This window comes from Crocodylus porosus, unplaced genomic scaffold (genome assembly GCF_001723895.1).
Source record: "Crocodylus porosus isolate Cpor-Errol unplaced genomic scaffold, CroPor_comp1, whole genome shotgun sequence".
NCBI classification, from domain to species: Eukaryota; Metazoa; Chordata; order Crocodylia; family Crocodylidae; genus Crocodylus; species Crocodylus porosus.
In genome coordinates, this window is record NW_017728943.1 from 26,134,454 (window position 1) to 26,158,470 (window position 24,017).

Genomic DNA, 24,017 nt, shown 5'->3' on the forward strand with positions numbered 1-24,017 from the left:
GCAATCATTTTCAACCTTTAGAAACAAAGCATCCCCAGAAACAATTATTGGAGCTGCTTGCAGTGCATGGAAATCTTGTATGTGTAAAGCCTCTTAGAATTTCCAAGACAAGTCTCAGGTCTCTTAGGCTGGGAGCTAGAGAGGATAGTGGAATAGTGTCATAGTGCTTAGGGTCTGAAGGGACCTAAACAGATCGTCAGGTCCGACCCCCTGCCCCAGGCAGGAACAGGTGCTGGAGTCATATCACCCCAGCCAAATATCTGTCCAGCCTCTTCTTGAAGACCCCCAAGGTAGGAGAGAGTACCACCTCACTTGGGAGCCCATTCCAGAGCCTGGGCACCCTAGATGTAAAGTAAAAATAGGACCTTCATGGATTCTGAGTGGATGTATATAGGAGTCCAGGATACTCTGAATGCTGGGACTACTACATTCCTGTTTAGTGCTTAAGATTCCATTTTCCTCACATATCTATTTGACACCTGCTAGTCATTCCACCAGGGACGGGAACAGGAATTACACATAAATCAGTAAAAGTGACCAGAAACCAGTTCAAATCTGTAACATAACAGAAGTTCAGTGCACATAAACTGCTTTCAAAATGGCCCAAACCAATTTAAGATAACCCTGGATGGATGTAATATCAGACTCAACTGATTTAAGTTAAATTGGTGTACTGAATTTGTCCCAGATCCCCTCACTATTCAAGTTAATTCACAGTTCCCCGGAATCCCAGGATGCTTTGCATGTCCACTACAACCCCCCCACCCCCCGCAGCATGGGCAGGCTAGCCTTGGCTGAAGCTGTCTGCACCAACAGAGCAGGAAGGCATGCTTTAGTGCCCCCTCCCTCTCCACCCAGCTTCTAGCCTGAGCCTGAGCAGGTATGTGGCTGCATTTCTGGAATCAAAAAGTGAATGACTGTTCAGTTGCTTATTGTTTCAATCTATGCACCTTAGACTAACCTGCAAAGGTTGAATCTATTCAACCTCAGGCATTTTGACTGCCTGTACTTAGCTCTGTACTTAGCTCTAAAGGCTGCTCTTTTGCTAAAACATAGGCAAGGTGATTTAAATCTTTGGTGCCTTATGTTATGAGCTTTTGGGAGCAGAATCTGTTCTCAGTTAGGGTTCAGGAAGCTACCAGCATGCTGGGGGCATGGCTGTAAACAAGAGATATAAGAAGGTCATTGGAAAAAATTCCTGTTCTGAGAAGAAAGGAATTGGATTTACTTCACTCAGGATTTTTAGCTAATATTGTCTTGTTCCTGCTTAGAAGGCCTACTATGTTCCAGTAGCCCTAGCATTTTCTCTCATGGACACAGCAAGCAAATCCATAAAGAATCTTAGAGAAAGAAATCCTGTCACTGCCTGCAACTCGACCAATTGTTCCCATGACTTTCCTGGGATAAACATTTGCTTCGAATGGAAAGGACCCTACCCAAGCCCACTCAGTGCTGCAGAACACAGGTGGACTACTGTTTATGAACAGTCAGGAAAATTTATGAAGTACAGTTGTCACTTCGCTGAGGAGGAAAGCTTCCACATCAAGGCACCATCTTTCAAAGTACTTGGTGAAAGGCACATACTTAAGGAATTATCAAAAGAAATACAGGGTGGGGAAGATGTAGTATTTGAAGTGCTCCAAAGCCAACTCCAAAGGAAACCTTGGTCCCACTTGGACTTGGCACTGCCTGGTCATGGTACATCCTGCTTTCCCCTGGGTATGCAGCAGGGCTGGGGCAGCTCTGTGGCTGGATTGCCTTTCTAGACAGCCTGGGTGGGGGCGGCTCCTCCTGGCTGTTGCCGCTACTGGCCCTAGCCCCACCATCTCTGGGCGCGCCCACCTAGGCTCAGCAGCGGCAGCATGGGAGAGAAACTGCTGCTCAGCATGAGCAGGGGAAGGGGCTCTGCGCAGCCCCTTCCCCTGGTGCACCTGCCCAGAGCCTGTGTGGAGCTGCCCTGTGTCTATGCCATATCACCACTGCATCTGGGCTGCTCAGTAAGGCAGCCAAGGCAGCACAGAGCAGACACAGGGCAGCTACACCAGGAAGTACTGGCAGCAGGAGTAGCAGGTTCTCTCCCGTGCCATCTCTGCTGAGCCAGGGCCCCAGTGCCTGCTCTGAGCTTGCTCCTCCGGGCTGAGCAGCAGGTCAGTGGCGGCAGCAGCTGGAAGGAGCTGCCCCAGCCCTGCTGCATAAGCAGGGGTGGCAGGATGCACCACAGGCAGGCTGTGCAGAGCAGGCATGCAGCATGCTGAGGCTGTATGCTGTTAACAGTTGGTGGTGGACAGGTGCTGCAGGGCATGTGGGCTCTGGCCTGTTGCAGGATGGGTGCTGACTGGCTCAGGGGGCACATGCACACCCCACCACACCCAGAAACCCTACAATCACACCTCCCCCCACACACAATCACACACCCCACAAACATCGCACCCAGCTACAGCCCTTACACACAACTGTGCACCTCTGGGGGGAGAACTGCTCACTGCTACATGTACACACTGCACACGTGCAGCCCTCCCAGCCACCCTCCCCCTCCACACAACCCCCCACAAACCTCATATCCCCCACAATACACAAGAGTAAGACTTCATTTTGACCTATTATGGAATCACTTCTATATATACAGCACAAACGCACACATCAGGACAAATATATATATTCAAAATAAAATTAAAATACGTTATTAAAGATGTTTGATTTTTAGTATATAATTTGGGGGGCAGGGGGGTTTGTTCTAAGATGGCAATCCCCTTTCCCCAAAGGAGTACTTCCAGGGGCAAGGAGAGGGACTTCTGGTGGCAAAGGTCAGAGATTAGGGGTGGGACTTCCAGTCCCAAGATGGCAATTGGGGGTGGGATGCTTGTTAAGGGACAGGGCCACCCTTGCAGACCTCAACAGCTCACCAAAACTCATTAAGTGGCCCTCCAGCTGAATTGCCCACCCCCATCTAGTTGAAACTCCCTGTTATATATATATGTAACATGGAACACAACAGCATTCTAGTGCTCTCTTCTCCATTCATCCAAGGGATGGGGAGCAGGGCAGGGATGGTGAGCACTCTCTTATTCACTGCACCTCTGCTGTCGGGGAGTATCACCTGCCAGAACCCTGGAACTGGGAGACTGGAAGCCCCATGTCCCTGTTCTCTAGCCCCCAAACCCCATGTACCTGTGTCTGGTCTGATTCTGGCAGGAAGACATGGGATCTCCTGGTTCCATCGGGAGGGGGCCACTGGGCCTTGGGTCGCCCAGTTCCAAGGGGCAGAATGCTCCAGGAAAGCAGAAGCAGAACTGACAAAACATTGATATTATTTCTGTCTCTCTCCCAATGGAGGGGAGAACAGAGCTACAGCTACAGTCCTGGAAGGCTGAGGGCTGCAGAGCCACAGGTTGCTGAAGCCCTCTATTATGTCCTCTGGCTGCAGAACAGGCAGCTACTTACAGCCGGAGAATTTTTAAAGCCCTTCAGATTGGTTGTGGGGGGGAGTGTGGCAGGGGGCTGTGTAGCTGCAATTTGCAGTGCTTCAACTATTGCATTTGTCCCCATCCATAAACTGTCATCTCTGACATAGCTGTTGCAGACTAGCCAGGATAAATACTATGGGACAGCAAGATGACAGGGACAGGAGACAAGCCAAAAGCAGGGAGGTTTTTTTTTGGGGGGGGTGGGGGGCAGGGGCTGGAATTGGATGTGGTTGTGCAATGTTGCCAAGGGCTAGTGGATAGTATACCACAAGAACACTGCTTGTCAGACAGCAAAAAAACTAGGAAGGAAACATTAGGAAAAATCCTGGCTTTTGTGCTGACTCAGGTTTTGTACCCATCCATCAGTTTAGACACAAGCTGTATTGAGTAAAATTTGTCCATGCTCCCTCTGCCAGGAAGAATCTTGAATTAGCACCCAAAAATTTATCAGGAAGAGTATTTGGTTCAGCTGAAATAAAACTTGTGATGCTGTTCTTTACTGCCTCATCTTCATGACTACTCAAGTCAATGATCCTCAAGTGATGGGAACTCTCTATCACCAAACCAAACCATGTTTCTAAAGACAAGACATTTACATAGTGTTTTCAATCTCCCTTTTAATCAAATGCCCCCTGAAAAACCCCAGCACACGTGGATATAAATAGTGCTGACCACGCTCCCAGATTCACCAAGGTGTTTGGATTCAATTTTTTGATACACTGGGAGCAGTTGGTACGGGAGCTGCCCAACCCCCACCCCTTCAACCTTTTTTTCCCCAGATAAAGCTCTGCTCCCATACCTTCCAACTCTCCCCCAGTCCCTGAACCTTGTTCAGTGCCCCTCAACATCCCATCAGATTCATCTCTCAGCCTTCAAATCTGCCTTTGCACAGGTTGTTAGGGATGTGCTGAAATGAGAGTAATTTATCCCCCATGATACATCTGCTATTTTAAGAGTGTTTCGAACTAATACGCTGATCTATGCACAAACATAGCCAGTTGGACCCCCACCCTCCATAGTTAATGAACTGAGTCTATAATTAAATCATGTAGGCTTGTTCGAGTATCTATGTAAATCATCCCCCAAATATAGATGTTAAAGCTAAGAAATCTGCATTCCTGGCAGCCTGATCTTTTATACATGCAGCATGCTGCCCATAGTATACATTTACTAAATCCATAAACATTTAATAGCAGAACTCAAAACTGGATATTTTCCACAGGCAAAATGTAGTCTCATGTGGAAATGAGTGCACGTGGTAATCTACTTGTACAACAACATGTTAAAAAATGTTTATTTTACATTATATACACTAGGGAACACACTCAAAAGCATTACCAGTCACAACAATAATGCAGACCATAAACCACTTTAGTTTTGTTCTTAGTGTGTATTATCACAATAAAATATAAAGAACATATACAAAAAAGAGCCAAATATGTGCATTTTGCTAAAACTTGGCAATTACATACTCCGTTGGAAAATATCAATCAAAAATAGTTTTGATCAAAACTAAGTTCCTGTGATGTGTAGCAACGGTTATATTGTTTGTATGAGGTAGTAACTAAATTATTTTGGCCATGTGTTAACGTCCGAAAATCAAGAAAAGTGTGAAAATGGTTATAAGGCCAAAAAAAGTCAACATGTAACAAGATCTTCAAACCATTTCCACAATGTGGAATGTTACAGTTCTTCATCATGATATGAAAATGTTTTCTGAAGTCTCCAAAGAATGCTAATTTTATCACTGTATATACTAATAATTCATACAACTATTGGAGTGTTACAGCAAGGTACCACTATTCTGGGATTCATACCCATTCCAGAAGGTATTGTTTTCAAGCATAAAGAAGTAATCTTAAGATAATTTTACTTAAATAGAAAAATACAGGTGTTTAATTGGTTTGTTTCACAAAGAAAACTACCCAAATAAACTAAAAAAGGTACTTAGAAGCCCAAGTCATATCCACAAAGTCACAGCTTACCTTTGTGACTAAATACATCACAGATCAATACTTTGTGCAAACATGAAGACCAGTGTACTTGCATAAAAATTAAAAACAAGATTGTAATCCATTTACAGCCTTGGCTACAATGTCTAAAACTTAAGATTTATTTGTATTAGTAAATTACATATAATAAAATACAATAGTGTTATTAAATGCATTATGCTCATTGCTAGCATCCCATTTTATAATAACCACACAAGAAGTCCTTAAAATAGTACCCCAACTGTATTTTTGCAGCCTTGGCAGCCTTTACATCTGTACAGGTAAGACACTTGTACGTAAGAGAAGGACCATTATCTACATAAAGTCAGTGTAGGTCTTCATCAATGTTTCACTGAAAAATACCGCATATGTACAAAGATTACATAACAGTGAATCAAGCACTTCTGTGGTATAATATGCTAAGTGTGTCCATACTACTTCAACAAAATTGTCACCTTTCTCTCATGCCATAATAAATTACAAAGTAACTGAAGTCAGGTTACTGCAGCACATGTGCAATTTCAGTCCTCCTTTATGGTTGCAGCAGTAGTGTTTTCTTCTCACAGTCATCTGTCATGGCTGATTCTCAGTAACTGTTTTCATGACCTGCCAGGATGTATAAATTGCTGTTGGCTGTTGGATTATCCGTTGGCCTACTTTCCAATACCACAACCCTAAAAATAAAGAGGTTAAATAAATTAACACAAAAATACATCGTGAAATGCCCCAACTGTAATTTAGAGTCAGAGTCATTGCTGAGTGCAAAGTTTCCTTCCTTTCTCACAGGGCTCATCTGTAAACCTGTCCCTCGCCAATCACTCTACTTCACTTCTGCTACAGGGTTTATTCATGCTTCATCCCCTATTGCCTGAACTACTGCACTCTCCTCTATGGCTTCTCCAATTTCCCATGCTGTTTACTTCCCAAGAACCACTTCCTCTATGGAGGAATATATCAATTATTTGTAAATCACTTAACTTCCATACAATGTGCCTACTTAACATGGTGCAGGAACAGAATGGGGACACAGAGAGCAAGACAGAGAGAACAGACCAGACTGTCAAAGCAGCTTCTTGAGTACTAGGCCACCAACCTATCATTAGCTGAAAAAAGATGTCAAATCACTCATCAGTGGATCCAATAAATTGTTGCTCAATATATTAGTTGGGAAGGGCTGGACGGGCAATTTGCAAACCTATTTTAATATGGACACATACAAAGATCAAGGAACTTGCTACACCTTACATACAGAACAGGAGACCATTTCCTGGAGAGGACTTGGGGTTACTGATGGCAACCAAGTCACAGGAGTCCCTGGTACCCATTGATGTGTAAAAGGGAAGATACTATGCCTGAATGTACACATGATAACATGCATTCTGAGTAGAGAAGCTGATGTTGCCTCTGAATATGGCACTAGTAAAAACGTTAATGGCATTACCGTGATTCCAAGTCTGGTATCCACACTTTATATGCTGGAGTGGGCCCAGACTGATTTGTGATCCACAAGAGACCCTGACAACGAGGCATAAACGGATGGTATTCTAGTTTTTTTTGTTTGTTTGTTTTTTTTTTTTTTTTATGGATGCTTACTGTAACAGGGCACCCAAAAACATTTTTGAATACCCAACTCTAAGAGCAGTATGCCCTGCTCTTGCCCACCATGACTTGATGTTAATAAATATGTATAGTGCGAAAGGCTACCCTGGTTTTATTATACAGACCACCTTAATTGTGGCCATGGCCTTATGGGCCAATCACATGGCTCTGTACCTCCCCTACACCATGCCTCATAGATGGCATCATTACAGATGTTCTACTTACTGCTGATACAGCCCCTGGCTGGGCCTTCAGACCCCTCAGCTTCTCCTAGCACCACAGGCAACAACTGGATGGTAATACGTAGTACTACTGATGTGGCACATCAAAGCTACCTTTTAAAGCTGTCTTAGGACTTGTCATATGCATCTTTAAAAAAATTACTACATGTGGGAATCAGCAATAAAGAATATTTGCAAAAGATATGAATGAGGAATAGATAGATAGTGGCTTGCTAAGTAAGATTCAGGAACCATTAGGTATACAGAAACAGAAGGAAGTGAGGCAAATGGGGTGAAGAGGCTGGCATCACTGGTAAAGCTGGAGTGTGGGATGGAGGGATGTTAACATGTTAAGAGACAATGTTAGAGACATATGTTGGGAACAGACTGTGTAGGGTCTTGAAGACAAGTGCAGATTCCAAGCTGGGGGATGGCAGTGGAATAATTCAGACTGGGGTGTTACTTATGGGCAAGAAATGTCACTAGAAGCCACATCTGAATGAAATGAAGGAATGTAATTACTGTCAGGATGTTGTATTGCAGCATCCATTTGTTCCAGAATTCACCCTGAGAGAATAGTACTTCATTATCTTTTTAAATTTCAAAATTTTTCTAGTCATTACACTTATGAAGATAATTAAAAAAAAAATATGAACTTCATGTAGCCAGCAAAGCTACACCTGCAGAAGGCTCTACGGACTATTCCAAACACCTTAACTGAATCCCAGTGTCATTCTATCAACGGACAATAAGGACTAAATCCTGTTTCATCTTTACACATTTAAGCAGCACTTATGTAGCCACAGAAATACAACACTTGGCACTTACAGTAAGAGTGGAGTCTCCTTGCACTTGCATAGAGCTATGGTAGTTTTGTGCTTCCCTTCTGAGCATGCTCAGATGGCTGCACTATAGACATGCCAGTTCTTGGGCAGAAGAAAATTGCCTGGGAATGTGTACAAGGCCAGGTAAGCCCTGAGCCTTTAGTCACAGACAAAACACAAATAATGAGTGTCTGAAACAGGAGGAGGACAACTACCGTTCTGCCTTTTAGCCCAACAGTGTAATAGTGGTGGTTAGTGCACTGAGAGATTCAGGTTCTAGGCTTCCACCTAGAGAGGGCTTCAGTGTGCATCTCCCATTTCTCAGCAAAGTCTCAAACCATCAAGCCATGTGTTGGATATTGCTCAGAGTGCTGATTCTCAACCACAGTATCAAGGCACCCTGAGGTGCCGTCAGATCCTTTGAAGGATACCAAGATGTGTGAGGAGATAAACAGATAAGGACAGGGTCAGTCTTGTCCCTTTCTAAATGATCTCCCACACCCACTACTTAGCCCACTGTAATATGTAAATTAGCTTTTGAAATTGGGTGCCACCCATTTCACAAAAATTATGGAGGAGTGCCTCAAATCCACGGAGGGGTGCCTTGAGTCTATAAAGGTTAAGTAGTACTGCCTCAGAGCATATTCAGCCTTCCCCTTAAAGTGTCCCCCCCCCCGAGCAGCCAGGAGAAGATTAAGTTAGAGGGCTCAGTGGGATAGATGCTGCTTTCAACATATATTCCTTAAAATACAAAATATGCTCCTTTCACAGCCTCTAGAAAATTGCAGAAGTCTAAAACAAAGAAAATAAGAGGCTGAGGATCCCTGGGACATGCCTGAACTCTGCAGTTATTGCTGGGAGACCTGGAAGATTCTGACTGCCTCTGAGGCTCAAACTCCTCCTGGGCGGTGCTGTAGATGCTGAAAACATAGCAGGATAATCCCCTTTTTGAAAAGTGTCAATATTATAAATTTTAGCACTTCTGATTAAAGATGCAATTCCCAGTCATCTAAGAGTGTAACAACTGAAAGCAAATATGCATGGTTTAAAAACATGTTACAACCCAAAAGGAAAAGAGTTTTGGAGGAACGCCTGCTGGTGAATATGAACCGGTAACTGCCTGCTAATGCACAAATGATATTTTTATTTTTCCTTTACAAAAAAAAAAAAAAAAGCAACACAGGGAACAAACTGAAGGAGAGGCCTAACAGGGAAAACCAGAGAGACAGTAAAGAAGCTTATGAAGGGGGTGAAGAACTGGTTGAGAAAGTGCTCTTAAGAATCAAGAGGAAGAGACAACGCTGTACTCATTTACTTTAATACACCATGGTAGGTATTCTTCTTACCTGTCAGATCCAAGTAGCCTGAATATCCTTGTGTTGTCAGAAATTTCCTGTGTGATCTATTTAATAAAAAATATACAAAAAGATTCATGTAGCTTGTAAAGCTATTTTTAATTAACCTCCCAGAATGTAATGCATCTAGAAAAGGAATGAATAATCAATGGAAATTGCAGATTAGGTTAAATGAGGACATTTTAATACTGTCATTTTAAATGAGTAAAGTGAGTTTTCTACAACATCCTGCTGTATTATGCAAAATCCTATTTTAAGCAACTACAGTAGTTGCTGTGGAGACTGCTTTAAAAGTGGACAATCCTCTTAGCTATTAGTCATAATGTCAAGCATGTTCTTTTGGAGTCTAAAGCTTGGTATGGATAGTCAGATGCACTGGAGGGACCAGAGCCATGGATAAAGGGCCTTGTTGAAAGCCCAATGAGGTCAGTGTAGGTCTTACACTGATTGCTGCAATCAACCAAGAGGGGCAGCAGAGACCACAGAAAGAAAAAGTGGAAAAAATAAAGCAGAAGTACAATTAAACATAAGCACACTGCTATTCTAACAAATGAATTATAAAAATACAATTAAATATTTCAAATATATGATTATGGTGAACAGACAATTTAACTTTTTAATACATTTGCTTCAAAGTCTTCAGTGCTTTAACAAATTTAAAAACAGTGTTTTGTTTCTTTCAGAGAAACTGTAATATAGTAATAAGCTTTTATTTAGGTGAACACCAAGTGCTGGCATCAACTGAAAATTCAAAATACATTCCAAAGTTTACCACCGATTATTATTCAGCCTACTGACATGATTTACACTCACATTCAGCTGGCCCTTTTATCCCTGTAGTCTAGGGCTCTGCGAAATGGCTGTTTCGTTTTGGATTTAGTATTTTGGAGACAGAGTGATTCGTTTTGGTGTTTCGGATCAGTGTCCTGTTTCAATTCAGCTGAATCTGTTTAGATGCTGTTTGGTGTTTTGGCCATAGGCATTTTAATGATTCCCCATTATAGCCTATAACTTTGTCATTTCTTGCCTGATTCGGATTAAAATTGCAGGGATGGTAGCCCATTCTGAGGATGTGAAGCCTCCCAAGTTTCAAGGAGATGGGTACAGGGAATTCTGGGAAACTGCTTCAAAATTTTCAAAGCAAAACTAGTATCACTAGCTGGCAGCAGCAGCATGCCGTCATCCTGCATGCAGATCTGGGGGCTACATCCCTCGGGAGGAGTCTGGCACAGCTCTGCAGCCCTCTCAAGAGGTGCGGGCCCCCGCATCTGTGTGTGGGGTTTCAGCACACTGCTGCTGCAGGCTGGGGCCAGCGGCAGCTGCTTGGTGCAGCTTGCACTAAGTGCTGGGAAGACTGCAGTGCTACTGCTAGCAGGAGCCTGCTGAAACCCTGCGCACAGACTGGGGGCCTGTACCCCCTGGGAAGAACTGGGGAAATGATCAGAGAGTTGGGGGATTGTACCAGGAGCTAGATGTCAATATCAGAGCAGTTCCTCCCCCCACCACCTTAGTCTTTCTTTCTCTGCAAACCCAGCTCTGAAATTCAGAAATTCCAGTTCATTTCAGAGCTGCTTTGGAGCCTTCCATTTTGATTCAGATTTGATGTTTTGGGTGCCAAAACATCCCAAAACACGTCCCAAATGAAAAGGCTGCCAAAATTTCACACAGCCTTACTGTAGCCCAAGATCATTTTCCAAGTCTCTGGGAAGAGAAACAGCTCATCCTTCTTCTTATCTTTCCTGTTTCTTAAGAGTAGGAAGTTTGAAAGCTTTAGAGCAGGGGTGCTCAGCCACTGGATCTGGCCTGCAGGGCTCCCCGTGGGTCAGGAAATTTGGCAACAGGGGAGTGGTGGTCATTAATAGTCTGCCAAATTCCCAAATCCCAAGCCTCTTGCAACTGCCTGAGGCCATGTCAGGCCAGGCTGTGACCTTTTTCCCCATGGGGCTGGACCACACCACCCCCCACTTGTGGATCAGGGCTAGGCCAGGCCACGCACCACTCTTCAGGGCGTGGCCATATCCCTCCTGCTCATGGGACCGGATTGAGGCCAAGCCACGCCTCCTTCCTTCCCTGTAGGGTAGGGTTGGGACCTGACCAAGCCCTCTCCTCCCCAGGGTTGAGTCACATCCCCTTCCCTCTCCATGGGGCTGGGTCAAGCTTCTTTCCCCTGTGGGGCTGCACTGGGGATGTCTTCCCCACTGTGCCCCTCCATGTGACCAGATGGAGCCCCAGGTGCCAGATCAAGAACACTGGCAGGATCTGGCCTGCAGATGGACTAAGCACTGGCAATCTAATCCACCAAGCAAAAAGTTGAGCACCACTGCTTTGGGGGGGTCAGCTCTCTCACAGGTAAGACGTAGTGAGAAAAATCTAATATAAAGCAGGAAGCTCTGCATTTGATTCTTTTTCTGAAAGCCATTTCTATGGAGTCAGTTTCATACAACCTGGACCCAGCTCCTGTAGAAGTTGCTTCCCGAACGTACATGTCTCACCTTTGGCTCACCAGTTTTATGGCTCCAGAGGTGATTTCTCAAGCCCCTAAAACCAATGCCATTCTGGGATCTGAAGGTCAACTCAAGCAACCCAAAATGTTTATAAGCAAGAAGATGGGCTGCTGTTTTTATCAATTAGATCAGTGCTAGGAATAACCAACAAACCCTAGACATACACTGTTATATCACCTGAAGTTCATGAATGTGTGGATCATTGTGGTTAAGTTCTGTGTTCAATAGTACTAAGAGCAGTCATTTAGCCAGTGAGTACCTAAATGTGATGTAGCTGCACAGGAGGTGAATGCAGTTTTGGGATGCATCAATAGAACCATTAGGTAAAAGACCACATGAGGTGATAGTGCCTCTACTTGGCACTTGTTAGGCCTTATCTGGAGTAGTGAGTGCAATTTTGGGCTCCACATTTTAAAAAGGATGTGGAGAAGTTAGAGAGGGTCCAGAGATGGGTGACAAATGACGAAGGGCTTGGAAGGCACGTTGTCTGAGGAAAAGATGAAGGAGCCAGGCAGGTTCAGCTTGTGGAAAAGATGCTTAAGTGGGGATACGGTAGCAGTTTTCAAATACCTGAAGGCCTGCCATAGAGAGGGAAACCATCTTTTCTCTCTTGCTACAGAGAGTAGGACCAATGACTTGAAGTCGCAGCAAAGTAGGTTTAAATTGGATAGCAGGAAAAATTTCTTCACTGTCACAACAGTGAGGCAGTGGAACAGACTGTCTAGGGAAGCTGCAGACTCTCCATCACTGAAAGTGTTCAGGTGGAGACTGGACAGGAATTTAATCAGGGATAATCTAGGCATAAGGATGCCTACTATATTCTACTATGGGCATTTTTTTTTCATCCTTCTAAGCTTTGCTGGTTGTCACATGAGGATGAGGGGGAATTTTTCCCCCTCCTGCTGCTACATTTTCCTGAGACACTTCATGTTGGCTGCAGCCAAGGCTGGGGATTTCAACTCAGGTATGCCAAATGCTCTTGCTGGGACATCAATCCAGAGGTTCCTGGGTAGAGGATGTTCCCCTCTGCTCAGGGTCTGACTGTCATATTTAGGGTTAGGAAGGAATTTTACCCCATGGTCAGATTGGTATGAACTGTGGGAAGGGGTTTGCCTTCCTCTGTAGCAAGGGGCATGGCCCTCTTCCTGGGATCTCTCAAGCATATTTTAACCACCTTTGCAGCAGCAGAAAGTTGGCTGCTATGGTCCCCCTGCTTTACCTGTGATAGAGTAGAGTGTTATGTTTTGTGTTGCATCTGGGTTGACTCTAGTTTTGCTAGGAGGTTAGACAATAGATCTGTATAGGATGGTTTGAATAGGGGTGATCCTGCCTCTGGCAGGGGGTTGGACTAGATGACCACTAAAGGTCCCTTCCGGCCGTAGTTCTCTGACACTGTGCTGTTCGCTGCAAATTCCATGTGAAATAATGCAGCAGTGTAACGAAGTGGAAGATACAAGTTTGATGCATCATGAGTACATGAACATAACTAATTTTATTTTAAAATAGCTTGCTCAATTCCTCAGCTGAGACAAAGATGTACTAATGATTTGATATGAGTCTGAATTTGCTAATACAATGCTACGGTCGAATGCACAAGCACTCTCTTGCTGTGAAATCCCCAAAAGTGGCATCAAAGAGTAACTGACCAGGGTTACTGAAATTGGTCTTTAAAAATAGCTATTCAGATGACTTTGGCTAAATGCTTCCCATTTTTCAATGTGGCCTTCAGATCGTTGGAACAGAAAAAAACATCAATTGGATCAGTTTAACATAATATCTTGAGAATGCATATCTAATTCTTTTTGTTGATCACACTGATGAAACAAATACTTAAAACAGCGATGAATTTTCAGTTTCTTGGCATTAACACAGTGCTACATAAACTTTTTATAAATCAAAGAAACAGTATTCAGTGTACTCCTACACCTGTTGCAGTTTACTTTCATTATAACTGGAGTAAGGGGCAACAGACAGTAGCAAGCGCATTTGCTGCTTACCTCATTTGACCTAAAACTCCTTCCTTGCATGCCATGCTTCCAGAAAGCTAACACACTGTCTTGTAGACAGACTGAAAGGAAAAGAGTACTTGAATGAATTTTAATACACACCCAAATTTATTCTTTCAAGACAAAAAATATATTCCTCATCTTCTGGAAATTTTGTCTCCTGTACACATTTTATAATCAACTCAGTTCTCTTAAAGAAGACCCCAAAATGTTTCAATGGAATCACTTAACCCACCCCAAGCTGGTCAGAAATGTATAGAGCTACATAGAGTACTGTAACTACTGCTGAAGTAAAGCTGCCTCTACATAGGAAACTCAAAAGCCATTGCACACCAGCAGCATAGTACTTCTACTGAGGGAAGGAGAAATCTAAATATCAAGGTCCTTGTTGCACGTTAATTTTAGGCAACTCCTGGAGCTCTTAATCCCCAGATTGTCCACATATGAATGCCTGAAACTACTTGTAAGCACACTTAAGCAGGTTAAAGTTACACTGCTCCAGGGCAGGTCTATTTCTGATTGGTGCTACCTAGCTTGTGTTCCATTAATTCTGACCACTCCCCACAGATGAGCCACTCAAACTGCAGTCCTTCAGAATCCCAGAATGCAGTCCACACCCCCGCCTTCCTGTTCTGCGTGGACAAACTCTCCACCCCTTGAACTCTACTGGCCAGGGGGCAGTTCTGGCCACAAGCCAACTCCCTGCTCCTGGGGGGTATGGCCTTCCTACCCCATGTGAGTAACCACATGCAAGCAGCCTGCAGAGCACAAGCCAGCTAGCCAGGCTGCAGGGTATGGATGCATCTGGGAATGTGGAGGAAAAAGACAGTGGGCTTGATTGGGTCCCCAAGGGCTGTGGTTTCCTTCCTGGGGCAGTGGCAGTAGCTCCCCCAAAGACACCTTCTCTCATTGCTCCCAGCCATCCTGGGAAGCATGACCAGCACCCCACACATCCCAATCCCAATCTATTAAAGCATGAGGTCTTCTTTAATTTACTTTCTCTTTATTTCTTTAAAAAAACAAACTTCTTCTTATCTTATTTTTCAGTGGCTGACTTCCTTCATTTCACCATTCATTCCTTATCCCCATTTCCTTTCCACCTCCCATTTCATTTCCCAGCTTCATGTTCCTGCCCCCCAAACCTCCAAACACACTTCCACCTAAGACCAGGGACAGAAGCCTGTCCTGGCCCATCAGTTCACTAGTGGCAACTCATAGCTATAGCTCCTAGTCTGGCCCCTACTTGGTAACCCTCTAGTGGCAAGTCACAGCTGTGCAAATGGGGGACAGTTGGAAAAGGTATTTAGCCTTAAAGTGCATCTGCTCCAAACTCAAGCTAGCACTAACATAGATCAACATTTGAGCAGCTCAAAAATGCAACATGTGTGCAATGTGCAACTGAAATGTAAGGGAAACTTAAGTAGCTGTTTAAGCATAACATCTCCACTATCTTTATGCTTTTAATTATGGGAAGTCTTCATAAACATCACCAATTAATAATAACTCTTTTATATTATTTGTAAGATTTAATTTTCCCCAGAAACTTTAAGAATTCAGGTTTTAAGAAAATATACAATTCTAGCTATATAGGCACTGAAACATTACAAAAGAAACGAATACAACTTTCTCCCTAAGTCGAACAGTGCCAAAAAATATTCAGCTGAAAATTCTCTCCCTTCACTTTGTTTCCATACCTTACTCTGACTTTATCTTGCAAGAGGGAGTTATGGCATCAATCCCAACTGCCTTTTAAATAAAATCAAATAAGCACTTATCTAATGATTAAATTATGATCTAGCTTTTCTGAGAGAGGTTTATACAAACCTATTATGTTACAGCTATGTTAAGGATTTAGAATTCATTTTCCTAAGACTGAAGGATGACTTTACAGCCTGAAGTATGTTTTCATTCCCTAAGAATAACAGCACACAGAATAAGTGCAGCCATTTTAAGAGTAGGATTCTAAACTTTCAGGGGAAGCCATGGAGCAAAATTTTGCAACTCCCCTTGATTAACTCTCTCACGTTACCTCTTACTGGTGACTGTAAGCATGACAAAGACTTATAGTAACATTAATGCCTGCAACATCATACACATATGACAAGACAGGTTTTTTCTAACAGATTTGGCATTATAAGAAATTTTACTAAAAACTCCTAGACAACTTCCATTTTGTGTGTATTGCCAGAACAATTTTTTGTAGAAAGTAAGGAAAAAAGGTCCAGTGATTTTCTAAGTATCATTTGGTAATAGAAAGGGAAGACAACAATGCAGAGCAGTGAAGAAATTGCACAAAATGTCACAGACCTCAACAACACATACTACACTTACTCACATCCACCCCAAATACATGCATCCTCTTCTGGGAAAGAAGGAAGAAAAAGAGATTTTTTTCCAGAAACTTAACTGTGCTAAACATGGCTGAAAATTTGCTCGTTAGGAGGTGCAGAGCCCACTCCTTGGTGTCACTCAGTCTGAAACTGCAGCTTCTGAACTACAGTTCTACTCCTCAGTGGCCCGAACATGATTAAAACTGTGACACAGATGACCCTGTATCCATTTGGCCCCTTGCTCCTAGGCTGGGCGAGAAGCAATGCCCACAGCAGCTGTTGCAGGGAACCATTATTCTGGTGAAGAAAATCAGCGTCTCCACTTAAGACAAGCACCTCCATTTTGGAGGGCTGATTTTTTGGGAAAAGGTACATGTGGTATGCAAGTGAAAAAAAAAGTAATACTTTTCATCCACAGATTGCAAAGTGCTTGAAGAGCAAATAAGCATAATTTATCCTTCTTTTTATGGAGGGAAAACTTGGGCACAGAGACAGCTGAACTGACTCCCCCAAGATTACTAAGCAGGCCAATAACAGAGCAAGGCAAGGAACTCAGGTCCTTGTCCAGTGTTTCATCCACTAGGTCACAATGCCTCTTAATGCAAGAGCCAGGAAGCACAATGAGAGGGTCATGAGAATGGCATGCATTTATTTTGTAAAGATATAGAAATGTAGTCAGAAAAGAAAGGCAGTTAGAAAGGCAATGGAAGTTGGTTCATAATGTCTGCATCTGCATTCTTGAAACTGACCTAAACAAATGAATTTTATGCCTAAAGAAAAACAACAACTTAGCAACAGAAGTAATTCAAAGGAGCAGTGGGAACACAGACTTTTCTTTGGAGGCTGTCACCTATATATCCTGTTAACCTAATCAGACAGCATTGCGAGTTACTCTTCTGCATTGATCCTTAATGCTGATTCTCTTACACATATCACACGCATGCCAATTACCATTAAAAGAAATGCGAACAAATATATTTCATGTCAAAGAGCTTGGAATTAGCATTTTTAATTTTACACTGCAAAATTAAGTATAAGGATTCAATATTATGACATAAACCTGACTTACCTATTGATTCGATCTGGAAATCAAATGTAAGCTCTGATGACAGTTTTCGGCTAGATTTTAATCTGCCTTGCAGATTTACTATTTTTATACAACCTGGAAAACAAACAGAATGCATCATTCAATACTTAAAACTAAAACAAGCGATCTAATTTGAATGTACATATTTGGTTCATAACCAAAACTTACAATCCAAACACACCAAAATGGTATCTCTCTCCAGCTGTGTTACATGTACAACACTTGTTTCTGTAGTGTCTATAACAAAAACAACAAAGTTAATTTATATATAACAAATTACTAGCAAGTCTACTGGGAAATTCTGGAGTGCAGAACAACTTCACTTACTGTATTTGAACTACAAAAAATGTTTGCCTTACCAGTGAAATTTCTCTTCTCTTAGAAAGGCATTCCCCCTCTTATCCAACTTGTTGACTGTGACAGAGGTAACTGAAACTGTAACATTAAAGTATGGACTTATTCCAGCCTTTTTTGCAGCCATATCACAGAACAAATTCATGTTTTAGATGCTGTCCACTATCACTTGGTCTCTTTTAGTGTTGTCGCTTTGTATAATGTGCACATTTTATACCAGGGGTTCCCAAACCTGTGGCAGTCATACCCCTGGGGGTCACGCACGACATCTATGGGGGTATGCAGGAGAAATTGTATTATGGCAGATTTCATTTTCATTAAAATAATAATTGGAATTTAAGGGGTTAAAATAGAAAACATATGCTGGTAGGAGTATGCAGGCAGCTGGTAAGTCTGGATGGGGATACACAATAAGAAAAAGTTTGGGAACTTCTGTTTTTAGACTATTTTCCACAGACACACATTGGTTTTATTTTTCCAAATTGGATCCTGTTTTATTCTTCTACCCTTGTTTATAAATCATACTAGGGACTATAGTATTAGTTCTCAGCCCTTGCTGCCATTTTCAGAATCTGCATCTGCAGGTTATTACCAATACAAGTACACCCTCTTGTAAAATGCTGCTCTAGATTACTAGAGTAAAGTAGCAAGGGTAACTTTCCTTCTGTGCTACAGATGCAGCTGCCTCCATCACAGCAAATGGGGAGATCTGACCAACAAGTTTGGATCAGTGGACTTGCCAACTCAAAAGAGAAGATAATTTATTTTATCAACATAACACAAAGCAACTCTTATTAATCTGTCAGATACTACAGAAATTCTAGAAACCTTTCATAAAGAAAATGAAAACCTAAATAAAATCTATTAGAGATGAGAAACTAGTAATCCCATAAAATATTGAGATAGCTGCAAATCCCCCAAATTAAAGATAATTAAATCCTTGATCCCGCTTAGGGTGAGGGGAAAACTCCACAGATGGAGGAACAGTAGAAACCGACTCACTGAGGCACCATTCCAATTTCAGGTTTCAGGTTCAGATTAGTATCAAAATCCTAAGAACAAACTAAATCTAGTGTCTAAACCAATGATTCTCAAGCAAGGTGCCATGAGATCCTTTTATGGGTGCCACAAGGTGCCAAGCAATATCAGCACTGTTAAGTGTACAAACACTTACACATGCTTGATAAGATAAACTAGTCAGAGGGGACCAGCAGGCAATGGGGAAGTCCCTGTTCCCCCGCACATTGCCAGGAGTGACCAGGAATAACGGTCACAAGCTGGGAGAGGATAGATTCAGGCTAGATATCAGGAGGTGCTACTTCATGGTCAGGGTGGCTAGGATCTGGAACCAACTTCCAAGAGAAGTTGTGCTGGCTCCTACCCTGGGGGTCTTTAAGAGGAGGCTTGACAATCACCTTGCTGGGGTCGTTTGACCCCAGTACTCTTTCCTGCCATGACAGGGGGTTGGACTTGATGATCTGCTCACGTCCCTTCCGACCCTAGAAACTATGAAACTATAAACCCCGAGATTTGAAATAGGAATCCATATTGTTAAAAACATTTTTGACCTGCTGTGGTCTTTCTGTATTCTTTGTAATAGGAGAACTGCTCTATTATTTTTCTGTACTCAAAACAAGTGATAGTTAACAGGTGGCATTTCCAAGGGAGCCTTAAGTCTAAAAAGACTGAAAATTAATTGGCTACACTTAAGTGGTAGAAATCTAGGCTTGCAATATCTAGTATCTTTACGCTGCTCAAGCTTTTATGACACACCAGTATTGCCCTAGCTCTCAGCTTAGAAAAAGGATGAAAACTTAATTTTAGCCTTTGCTAACTATTAAGGGAGAAAAGACAGAGGCAGTTCACTTTTTTTTTTTTTTTTGGAATGATGAACTGCACCTCTCAGCCTTCCAGCTGTGCAAGGTCCTGGTAGTTCTTTTCCACCCCGACTGAGGCTCTGCTCTGATCTTAGTGCTCATCAGACAGTGGATGCTCTGTTTTAGAGCAGCAGCTGGTAACCTACAGCCTGCAGGATGGATCTGGCCCACTGAAACTTTGGGTCCAGCCTGCAGATCTGGGACTTCAGCAGTATGCCACGATGGAGGGCACCTTCTGCAGGTGTTCTCCGTGGGCCACTGAGGAGATAAGTGGTAGTGGTGGTAGGGTGCAGGTACCTGCCTGACTCTGACCCAGGGAGGATCATTTCAGCCCATAGCTGGAACAGGTTAGCAACTTCACTTTAGATCACAGAGAAGAGCGTTTGAGAGATGAAGAAAATGTAACACACAACCTTTTCTCCCTGTGACTTAGCTGTTGGGATCACAAGGACTGGAGAAAATAGTTTACTTTTCCTCCACAGAGCAAATATGATTTGGTACATTTCATAAAAGTTCCACTGCCTTGTTATAAGAGTGCACACAGTGAAGCGGCTCTATGTGGGGAGCCTAACTCAGATGCCAGAAGGCAGCATTGCTTCTGGAGAAAGATGTCTTTTCTGAGCCAATAATTGAGCCTGTCAATCACCAGAGGGCGTATGCATTTTCTGATTTGTGAATGCCATGCAAATGGAACAAACATAATTTTCAAACATTTCCAAACAAATGCTAAATGCATAAAAACAGTTATTTGGCAGAAGCCATTTATAAGCCCCACATACAGCTCACTTTTGCCGCTTTTTATTGCACTCTCTACATGCTGCCAGCAGAGGACAGGGGAAGACTGATTGAACAGCATTTTTTAAATGCAATTCTGACAGAATAGGGAAATAAGGCCTCTCAAAAACATACACCAGAAGGTCATAAAATGACTCAAGAATACTAGGATAGATGCAGTAAGTTAGAAAAGTATGAGAAATGTTAAACTGTCCAATTAAGAAAAGGAGCGTATTAGAAAGGGACAATGAATTCTGTATCTAGAAAGCTCTACAACTAATGCAGATAATGCTGAAAGAAGAAAGAAAAAAAGCAAAAGAATATTTTTTTAAAAAGCCATTTTTAATTTAGTAGGAGAAGCACCGAGAATGCTGGAAGCCATGCAGCTACATAGAGAAGTGCAAATTTGAAAATGTTCCACAAAAACTATGTACACAAACAATATATAACTGATTAGCTATATCTGGAAGGTCTAAGACTGATCATATTCATTTATGTAGCTGTCAGTCTGAGATATTCTTGTGTGCAGCAAGAAAATTAGCAGACATCTCTTGGATGGGAACAGTGCTACAACACTATCTTACCAGTGAGGTTTGTGCATAAGTATTGAGATAGGACCACTTCTAGCTCCACCATGGAACAAAATGAAAGTGCCATATCATACTTTGTCCTGCTCCTAGTAACAACGAAGGCCCTAAAACTGAGCTACTTCACAGTTTTTACAACTGAGATTAAGACTACAGTCTGGCTCACTGCTGCAACTGGTTTTCAAGGGACTTGCAAAACAATCCTGAAAGGCTTTATCCACCCAACTTCCCTCTTAAGGTTCTGCCACTGTGCTACTCACATCCCTACCAAACATACCAAACATACAAAGCTAGTCAAAGGAAGTCCTGGCTTTTTGCTCCTGAGTACAAGGCTCACCTGCCATTGTTTCCATGAATAAGGGAGAGAACAGTATTTTCCCTCTCTCGGTAACCGGAAGCTAGCAAACATGTTTTATCTTACTGATTCCCTGCAGCAGGCCCAAACTCTCTTATGACCTGCCTTCAAAGGTGGTGACCAGCCTGAAATTTTATATAAATTCATTTAAAAATTCTATGTAAAAGAAAATCACTGTTGCAAATTGAAACAAACAGAATTCTAGTACAAACCAACTGAAGGCAACACAGGCAACCATAACTCTGGCCTGTTTATTTAAATCGTACAAAACAATTCTCTTAGTCTAAAATTTTCGTTTGAAAGGAGAAAGTCAGTCATGCACAGCTAGGAGTCCATTGTAAAGAGAATACCCAACGTAACCTTCATGAAAGGATCACTCTATCACCCCCCAAAAGGAAATTATACCTCACAAGCACTGCACTAATAATAAAATACCAAATAATGTTTGGGAATTTAATCATAAAATGCACAAACCTGTTTCTGTAAACCACGAAGAGGTAGAATTTGGGTTGACAGTCTCAAACTTCACCACCTGGTTGAAGTCTCTCCCTCTAGTGACACCAACACAAACTAAAGGGAACTCCTGTTCAGGTACTACCAGCATTTCAAACAATCTTAGTGGACAAGGTACAGGAAAATCAATGTGCTAAATTAAGAAACAAAAAAAACTGTTAGAGAAAGTCAAACAAGTGAAAAAGTAAACAATTTAGTAGGTGTCATTATTAGACAATTAAAACAGCACTATACATTGGATAGAATAATTTTTTAAAGTTAATAGCACACTCATATAATATCATAATTATTTTCAAGTATAACAGAATTGACAGGTACAGAAAATCTGATTCACGAAGACAATGAGGTCCTCAAGTCAATTTTGTTGCAACAGCCTGACTTTCATTTAACTTTCTTCTGATGGTTGCCTGCAGGAGACTGCCACTTGTGAGTGACATTGCTGCGTGAGGTGTCACACAACCACTGCTTCCCCCAGCTGACAAGACTATGGCTGCTACCCTTTCACGTACATTAACCAGAATGGCCGCAACTATTTAGATGTTTTCAGAAGGGGAAAATATGATTTTTAAGTGAATAAAATGTCACAAATTCTATGGCAAGTAGGTCATATTACCCCTTCAAGTTTGGCAGCAATTCAGTTACCCATTTAGGTTCTTCCCTCAACTACCCCAAGGCTCTTGGGGAATTAGGTAGAATATTCTCACTGGATACCTCTATGACACTTCCATGGAAGTGCTCTCATTCATGGAAACATTTGAAAACAGACCAATGGATCTTGGAATGGCATATGAGCAGGGAAAAATGAGGTTAGCAGTAGCTAGGAGAAAAATATAGGAACAAAACAAATCATTCACATCTGCTACTAAATTAATTATTAGGGACCTACTGAATTCATGGCAGAAGTGAGGTGCGCTGTAGCTACTTTAATCTTGCCGGTTTACCCATGCTCTTCCCCTCCCCACTGATTGGTGGAGGGGCCCTGCTTACTCCTGATCATTAAGGAGGCAAAAACTGAAGTTTTAAATATGCCACCATTTTTGCCTCCTGCCACTAATTGGCTGAGAGGCCCTGGACAGCCCCGCTGTTTGCTGCTGAGTGGTGGGGAGGCAAAAACAGTGCCATGTTTAAAACTGTGGTTTTAGCTTCCCTGCTGATTAGCAGGGAGCAGCAGGGGACCTCCGCTAATCAGTAGTGGGAGGTTGGAGGGGGAGCAAGGGGCAAGGTGCGCACGGGGGAACATGCAAAATTAAAGGAGCCACTGTGCATTCTACTTCTGCCGTGAATTCAGTACCTCCCTACTAATCAGTTAAAAATAAAAGCATCTATAAATCTAAAGTTGTGCTAAAAGGTTACCCTCTAAAGAGAAATTAATTCCTGTTCGTGGACATCTTATTGTAACATTTACCTTGATTAACATAAACTTCTGCATTGGTTCAACCCATTCCAACAAAACAATGCTAGTCTGTAGTGCTCCACAAAGGTATTTATGGCCTGTGTAAGGATTCCTCACTGCCAAGAAAGAAAAGGCAAAACATTTACTAAGTATAAACGTTTTCCATCTAACTTAACATAGTCCTTGCCATTCTGAAAATGACCCAACATAAGAAAGGACTCTTGAAACACCCATTTCCATTCCTAAGAATTGCATTCTTAGGCAGTGAGCTTCTAGAAAGGTTAAGGGATAGTCTTCCCTTTTGGAGTTTCGACTGGCAGCTGCTCCTTCTCATCCCTTTTATCACTATTCAGTTAAAACTCATTTAAAGAGAACATTCAGGTTGCACATTTGGGCAAGGAAAAGCCAGGACATGTGGTGTCACTTGTAAACGGCCTCATAGGGGCTGGACCCGATGATCTTCCAAGGTCCCTTCCAGCCTTACAATCTGTATGAATCTGTATGGCCAACCTCCTATAATTCAGGCATCAACAGCTTATTAGAACTGTAAATGACAAAGCTATGAAGTCTCTGCCTCAAAGCACTTACAGGCTAATGATCTGAATTCAAAGTCCATTTGACCCACTTTGTGCCAAGATTCTCATTTAGGCACACGAAAATACAGATAAGTACCAAACAGCATTTATAAAGGTACAGAGGCAGACCAGGCACCTATACCCCACTGACTTTCAATAAAATTAAGCAGATGAAGTCTACTGGGAATACCCTCCCTACCCCTCCTTG

At 42.4% G+C, this 24,017-nt stretch overlaps 1 protein-coding gene across 3 annotated transcripts in view; it reads right to left on the reverse strand.

Moving 5' to 3' along the window:
- Window positions 1–4,744: 4,744 nt before the first annotated feature.
- The window catches only part of MAP4K3 (mitogen-activated protein kinase kinase kinase kinase 3), a 142,923-nt gene continuing 123,650 nt past the window's right edge, over window positions 4,745–24,017 (reverse strand). For all 3 annotated transcript variants that reach the window (XM_019549060.1, XM_019549059.1, XM_019549058.1), the window contains 7 exons: window positions 23,247–23,350; window positions 21,803–21,974; window positions 17,550–17,618; window positions 17,364–17,456; window positions 13,956–14,026; window positions 9,446–9,501; window positions 4,745–6,129 (listed from right to left, as the gene is read on the reverse strand). In XM_019549060.1, the coding sequence (XP_019404605.1) occupies window positions 6,042–6,129; window positions 9,446–9,501; window positions 13,956–14,026; window positions 17,364–17,456; window positions 17,550–17,618; window positions 21,803–21,974; window positions 23,247–23,350 (653 nt within the window). In that variant the 3' untranslated portion in view covers window positions 4,745–6,041. The remainder of the gene's footprint in view (window positions 6,130–9,445; window positions 9,502–13,955; window positions 14,027–17,363; window positions 17,457–17,549; window positions 17,619–21,802; window positions 21,975–23,246; window positions 23,351–24,017) is intronic.